General features: G+C 37.9%; 1 protein-coding gene across 1 annotated transcript; it reads right to left on the bottom strand.

Moving 5' to 3' along the window:
• Positions 1-1,467: 1,467 nt before the first annotated feature.
• Positions 1,468-6,531, bottom strand: LOC107083265 (extracellular calcium-sensing receptor-like). The gene is made up of 8 exons (XM_015372331.1): positions 6,250-6,531; positions 5,630-5,924; positions 5,247-5,536; positions 4,810-5,102; positions 4,255-4,460; positions 3,916-4,137; positions 3,683-3,806; positions 1,468-3,602 (listed from the first exon to the last, which is right to left on the bottom strand). The coding sequence occupies exons 1-8, from the start codon at positions 6,354-6,356 to the stop codon at positions 2,704-2,706; spliced, it is 2,436 nt and encodes an 811-aa protein (XP_015227817.1). The 5' UTR covers positions 6,357-6,531; the 3' UTR covers positions 1,468-2,703.
• Positions 6,532-7,868: the final 1,337 nt, after the last annotated feature.

Here is a 7,868-nt window from a genome sequence, read left to right as displayed (position 1 = left end):
ATCCTTTCCAACCAAAAAAAAAGGTCTCGCGCAGGTAGCTCCCTTTCCTTATGAGCCGTCCCCACCAACTTTCAACACAAAGTTACACCCTTGCTCTTGCCCAATGATTGCTGGAGACAGGCACCAGCACCCCTCAAGACCCCACTCGGGATAAGTGTGTTAGAAAATGGATGGATGGATTCTTGTACTGATTGGTAAATAAATTTATTTGGATAACATTTAGAGAGATGTTTGTATGTTTTTGTTTTTTTTTCTATGAAAATTTTGCAATTTAACCCATTTTCAGAGCACAATTTGTTGCAAATTAGTGTTTTATTCCTACAATGAATTTGTTTTTATGTTAAGGAGCAACACACAGCTTGACAGTTATACGTCTGGGAATATATAATTTGGAATGAACAATGCAAGTAGTGTAGGAAAGTTATTTGAAAATAAGATAAATAGTTTTGAAGAGTGTGACTTTTGCAGAAGAAGAGCACCAGGCCAGGTAATATAGATAACAACAGTATGAAGTTAGAATAAATAGCATTAACATCTGCTGAGATGTCCTAAAGGCTCTTTTAAGAAACCCAGTTAAGGGATTAAGAAGTGATTCTCTGGTTATCTTGGTTAGCTCTCACCATTCGTTTTGCATGTGATAACAATGAAATGGCCTTATAAACAGTTATCAGTCCTATTGAATGGCTTCAAATTGTGTCTCCTCTACCTTCTATCAGATTTTTTATGGCTACTAATATCCAGCATATCATTGATAACAGCCACAGTGACCATGTCTAAAACCATGTAATTATAATTTACCTACTTTATACTTTTAATCTACTTTTTACACAGTATACCTTTAAAAGAAACTGCATTTTGAGGCTTTACTTCAAATTAGTTCCACATGTTTCAGTCATACTGATTTAATGTGGTGTTTAACAACAACTCAGTTGACAGGAAATTAGATTGCTTGTTTTTGGTTTGTTGAACTAGTAAAGAGGTGCTCAGATTACACATAGATTAACTGATTCCTGTCCAAAAATTAATTACACCAGGGCTTGGATTCATTGGGTTGATAATAATCTACTGAACCTATGTGGCTGCAGGATCATATCTAGGAATGACAGAGACTTAAAGAAGACCGGAAAACTCAAGAGAAATGATTTGGCCATGCTTGTGAACAACTGATGGTGTCATCCAGGACGTGTTATTGTGAAGATTCATCACTGCAGCCCCAATATTGAACTGCGGCAGTTGGTTTTTGGCCAAATTTTGTCATAAAGCAGTAACGTAGGAGCCAGAATTAAGGCGAGACAGACAGTGGGATAATTCAAAGCATTTTATTAAAATAAACAAGTGGATGTGCAGTGTCCCTCAATACTGCAGCCCCAGAGAACAAGCAGGAATTCAAGACAGTAAGAGGTGACTATAAAATTAAACAGACACAAAGGGAAAGTAGAGTCCACAGATATGTAACTAACTCACTGCTTTGTCATTCAATAACCAAAAGAGATGTGATTATGAAATCTGGTATTGTTAAAAAAAAAACTTTATAACTGGTGTGTAGACAATTCATATGCTTAGAGGGAATAGGAAGTGGTTTAGAATGAGGCAGAATGGCAGAGCATATAAGGCATGTTTAGCTTCAGTGATGAATGTTGGCCTTCAAAGGTCCCTACATGGTAAAGTACTGTTCCATTGGCCAGGAAGATGAGTTCCTTATTTTCTGTACAGATTAAAAGGGTTTTAAGTTTTTGCTTTCTTGGGCATCTTGCATTAACTCGCAGATCTGCACTCCGACGCTACCAGAAGATAAGCAGGGGGCTGGGCCACCCAAGCCTCCCCACCATCCCAGCCTAACAATATCAGAGAAGAAAACCCAGAAGAAGGAAGATGGACAATCAGACCTCCGACATGGGGAAGGTGTCCGGCCAGGGGACGAAAATATTATTTATAGGGAAGAAGGATAGGAAAGATTCACTATTTTAGAAATTAAAAAGGTTTTGTCCCACTAGCGGACAAAGATGAAGGGCTTTTTGGTATCAGGGATAGAACAGGAATACACCAGGAGAATAATATTTAGGGACATGATAGGCATCCCTAGAGCTTATGGAAGAGAAATCAAGACAGACCAGACTGGGATGATGCTCTGAAGATGCGGAAGAAGTGCTCACTCACAGTTTCTGCCAGTAACAGTTAATTGCTGCTTTGGGCTTGGCAGAATGGAGTATGTGAAAATTTTCCATGATGTTTCTTACAGCACAAAGGAAAAGCCAGCCTGAATGCTTGAGGATTTATGGTTTCAAAGGCCTTTCAGGCGGATACTTCATGAAAGTGGAATACCTTCCCAGTCTACAAGAGAGCTCACCAATCTCTGGACTCTTTAAAACAAAAAACCTAAAAAAAATTGTATTAATAAAAGCCTACCAATTAGGATTTGAATGTAGTTTATTGTTGTTCCACTGCATGTCTTCCATTGAAATCATTCTTGACACTGTGTGTGCTCTTATCTGTAGTAACCCTTCCTATGTAGAACTGGTCACCTGTCTGTTGCATTATAATTATTATTATTACTATATAAATCTTGTATTTTGAGCAAATGCATTAAAGAATAAGCAACTTCTACCACTATTGGTTCTCAAATGTATATGTTGATATGAAAAATGGCACCAGATGTATCCTGGTCTTTATTATTTTATTGTTTCCAGATAACTAAAATTGATATTAGCTTTTGCTCATTAAATATTTTTTGGTGTTCTTTTCTGGCTTAAACAAAATAATAAAACACTTTGGAGCAAATATAAAAAGCATCAGTCCAAAACTGGAGGCCAGAATGGCAAATATCTCCACTGCCACTGTAAATTTTCCTGGAGAGCTGATATATGCTGGGATGAAGGTGATCCAGACGGCACAGAATATCAACATGCTGAAGGTGATCATCTTTGCTTCATTGAAATTATCAGGTAGTTTCCGAGCTAGAACAGCCAATATAAAGCAAAAAACAGCAAGCAGACCAATGTAGCCAAGGACAGCCCAGAAACCAACAGAAGAGCCCAATGCACATTCCAGTAGGATCTTCTCCTTATATGTAGTTAGATTTTTCTTTGGAAAAGGTGGGCTTACAACCAACCACAATGTACATATTATAACCTGAATAAATGTAAAAGACACTACAGTCATTCTTTGTTGTGGAGGACCAAACCATTTCATTACATTGTTTCCTGGAAGTGTTGCTTTAAAGGCCATTAAAACAACTATGGTTTTTCCAAGAACGCAGGAGATACAGAGAACAAAGGTGATGCCAAACGCTGTGTGCCGCAGCATGCAGGACCATTCAGAAGGTGCTCCAATGAAAGTTAATGAACATAAGAAGCACAGGGTCAGAGAGAAGAGCAGTAGGAAGCTCAGCTCAGAGTTGTTAGCTCTGACAATTGGAGTTGTCCTGTGATGAAAGAAAACTGCTGCTGTTATGATGGCCAAACAGGCTCCACTAACAGAGAATGCAGCCAGGATGATTGAAAGGACTTCATCAAAGGAAAGAAACTCCACACGTTTGGGAAAACAAGCATCTTTCTTTGCATTTGGCCAGAATTCTCTGGGGCATGGGTAGCAATTAGGAGAATCTAAAATATCAATCATAAACATTAGTGACCTTATTCATGTTTGGGTATGTAAAGTTATATTAAAACATGTTTAATATTACCTGTCACATTGTTCATCTCTCCTGTAGGACACTGTATACAATCATAGCAGCAGATGGGTTTTCCTTTCCGCAACACCTTACGGGTTCCTGGAGAACAACTGTCAGAGCAAACCGACACTGGCACCTGTATCAAATATTTAATCAAATTCAAAAAACAAAAGAATTTTATATTTTAACTTAAACAAATAATGGAGCAATAAAGCTTATTTATTATTTCTCTATAGTCTCATTACTTGAGTGCTACCCTCCAACCAGGTTATGTTCCGGTTGATATGGAACTGCTGACCCACTGGCAGTGATGCATCATAGTATCCTACTTTTATCAGTTCAGTAACTCCACTGGCATGCCTTTGCCAATTGACCAGTTCATAAAAAGCCACAGGATCACCATTATCATCAAATGACACATGGTAACTATTTCTTGTAAAATTGACATTTTTCAACCCTGACAAAACCTGCAAAGAAAAAAGAATAGAAAAATACTGTGTAAAATAAAAAATAAATAAACTGACAGAAGTTGTGTGGAAAATAGAATGCCAAATAATAGTTGGTCAATTCCTCTTTAAACAGACCTGGCTTGACTCCAGTTTTGTATGTTTATTACACTGTATAGTTTTATTCGTTTCCAGGCAAACAACATTGTGAATAGCATGGGCTATTGCATAAACAGCCTTGTATGCCATATTGGTAATTCTTAACTGAGATGTTTCAGTATACGGGCTCAAGAGTGTTTTAATGTCTTCAGTTCCATCACAGGTCCTTTCGTCTGGATTAGAACCTAGACATATGGAAAGATAAACCCCCATCTTATGGGTAATAAATGGAGCAAACGTTCTGTAGGTTTCATTTAAGTTTGCATGGAGTTTATTCTAAAATAAAAAATGCCAGTAATGTTAAAACATGGCTCTAACAGCAATTATTTCAATACATATGAGAAAATTGGATAATTCTTAATACTAATAATAAAAAAACATTCAATTACTCTTGAAACTGTAATTAGAGTACTTTTTCTTTTAAAAATATGTTGACTATGTTTAATCAGAACTTTAGAAAAAAAAATCCCCTGTGGATATACTGTTTTGCCTTTAATATTTGCTTTTAAATAGAGTTTGACAAAATTGTCTCACTTTTCAGCTTGCAGTCAAATGCTTCCTCCCAGAACTTTGTTAACACTGAGGAGGAAGCCACCTTTGAGAGAGAGAGATTTAGAAGGAATTCTCTCAGACCTGGAATGACGGATTGTTGAATGGCAACTCCGATAGCCCCTGCACAAAAACTGAAGCTCATCAGGTGTGGGTCAGTAATCCAGGCTTCACTTCCAATCCACTGACGCGATGGAGGACGGTCTTTAGCCATCTCCTCTAAGAGGAACTTCATGTCCCCAGGAGCTGCAAATGCCACGACTACTGTTGATGTTGACCTGAAGAGAAATTATTATAGTGCTTTAAACCCACATATGCTCTTTACCTGCATTACTAAATAAAATCAGTTGTCTTTCACAGATTAGTCATTCACTTTCTTGATACACATTGGTACAAGGTACACATGCACGAGATAAAGAAACCTCCGGATAATATCAGCAATTCTCTGGATCTTGTTGCGTGAGTCAGTCCGATAGAACGATTCCGAGTATTCCACACAGATCCCCTCTCTGAGTGCTGCCTTCAAAAAGGCTGCCATGCCATTATTTCCATAATCTGAGTTTGACCGGATGGCCCCTATCCAAGTCCAACCAAAGTGTTTCACCAGCTTGGCCAGTGCGTCAGCTTGGTACTGGTCACTGGGAATTGTTCTGAAAAAAGTTGGATACTGCTTCTTATCCGAGAGGCAGGCACAAGTGGCATAGTGGCTCACCTAAAGAAAGGTATATAAAATGAAGCTCATAAACATCATTAAAACCAGCAGGAGTATATTTCACTTGGCAGAAAGATATTTAAAACTAAGCACCTGTGGAATGTTAAAGGATCCAATAACCCGTGACATGCTGATTGACGGGGTGGATCCAGATTCACCAATGACAGCAATCACCACGCCGGATTGAGAGCAGTCGTGTCTTGTGTAATATACAGGGTCGTAGCCATTTGACAGCTGAAATGCTACATGCATGGTCATAGGCACAGAAGCACATGAGTCATGAATCTGATATCCCAGTTTGACACTTGGCAGCAGCTCTGTGCTGTTATTTATTTCTTCAATGGCAAAGACCATTGCACGAGAAAAGCGCAGTTCACGTGGGTCTATTCTGCACATAGAAAGCACATAGGGTGTCTAATTTACACGTTTAAAAAAAACAAAGGGACTTGACATGTCACAAATATATCTAAGATGCAAATGGATATGTTACACATATCAGTGTAAGATAAAAACAAGTTTTTATTCAAAGCTAGCTTTTAGGTTTTCTTTATTAAAAACACTTAAACACTGTTTAAAAGGATAAAATATAACTGAATATGAGCATTGAGAAATAGATCATGCATTGTTACACCTTTTAAACAAGTTTTCATAGCCTATATCAACATTTTAAAAAAATCAGCATTTTTAATTTCCACCTCTTCTTAGTTACTAACCTCCCCGTGCACCTTGGAGCCTCAGGAGCGGTGGTGTAGTCATTATTTACCATGTGCATGTTGGCATGAATGGAGAAAACACCTCCAATAATGTAGTCCCCCTCCATTGAGAAGGAAGGCAAAAGAGGGGTACCCTGCAGGCTACATTTTAAAGAAGTCTCAATATAAGCATTGTCAGTGTTGCCAGCCTCTGTGAGAGTACCGGTAGTAGAAGTTTTCTGACTGTAAGCAGATCCCCCCAAAGCCACTAATGTGCTATTCAGACACAGAGCCAATGTCAGGCTAATAAGCAAAGCTACGATCCCCATCTCTCATGTGCATTCAAAAGTGGTTTGTATTTCTTATATAGCTATTTTTTTTCTGCCAGAGGAGGGGACTGTAAAGAATTCAGTAGCACAGCAACCTGATATTAACTGTTTTGATTGGATGATCTTCATATATTTATTTTTTTCAGCAGTGTCTATTTTTGTTTTTTGTTTTTTTCTCTTTTGTTCTTTTCCCTTCTATCTTTTTTTTAGCTTCACTAAAACACTTGAAATACAGTAGGCCAAATTTCTTATGACTTAAAAATCCCATGCAGTTTCAAAGAAAATTACAATATATATATTTTTTTTACAGTATTTGGTTACATGCATGTTAATTTAGCAAACTTTAAGGAGACCCCTGTCTTTTTACCCAAATTTAAAATCAATAAAATATTTACAGAGGAGCTGGTACCAATCTAAATGGTGTGTGAAAAGGAGGGTACTGCTTGAACTAGCTCCAAGTCCTGCACTATAGGCAACACTAGATGGAAGCCAGTAGTTCTGGCCAAGATTCAACTGTATGCTTACACCTCAAAAAAAAAAAAAAAACACCTATGAAGAAAGAAACATTCAGATTTTGGACTTGGGATTATTGTGGTTTGAGCTTCCAAGCATTTACAATTCAGTTCTAGAACTCTTTCCAAATCAATGAGATAAACATACTAATCATTATTCAAACACTGTAACACTTAGACCATGCATAACAAAAGACCCCAACAACCACAGGCGTAACTTTCTGAAGGACTGATGTGGACATGTCCACACCAACTTTAGCCTGCTGGGGACAGTCCCCACCAATACTTTGAACACTTTTTTTTTTTACAGTATTTACAGGTAGGTTCATATTTCTTTGCAGTATTGATTAAATGTTTTGTTATTCTTTACTTATATATATATAAAAAGCTCAGCTCTTCAGAGGACCATGACTACCAGTTTTTGGTAAAAATTAACTCATATTTGTTGTTTCTTGCTGAACTTAAACTTACCAGTCTGCTGAGGTTTTAGATATCTCCTGCTGAGGAAACTTAAAGGGAAAACAGAGGAGTGTATGGGGTGCTTTTGTCTGCATTTGGGTCCTGTCAAACCATGGACTCTGCCTCTAGAGACTTTGCTTGGCCTTCCCGAACTTTGGTGGGTTGTTTTGTGTTTGGACTCTGTTTTTGTTTTTTGTTTATTGCTCTCCTTCCTGGTTACCACTCCACCCACCCTGGGTGGGTTGTTTTTGTTTTTGGACTTTTTAGGGCATCTGGAATCTGCCCTTAAGTGGGGGGTCATGGTTTTGTTCAAGTTTTATTTTGAGTTTTCATTGGTCTT

Source organism: Cyprinodon variegatus, unplaced genomic scaffold, assembly GCF_000732505.1.
Source record: "Cyprinodon variegatus isolate N-32 unplaced genomic scaffold, C_variegatus-1.0 Scaffold4, whole genome shotgun sequence".
Classification (NCBI taxonomy): domain Eukaryota; kingdom Metazoa; phylum Chordata; class Actinopteri; order Cyprinodontiformes; family Cyprinodontidae; genus Cyprinodon; species Cyprinodon variegatus.
Note: the sequence above shows the minus strand (reverse complement) of the source record. Positions and strands in the feature narration are given on the sequence as shown.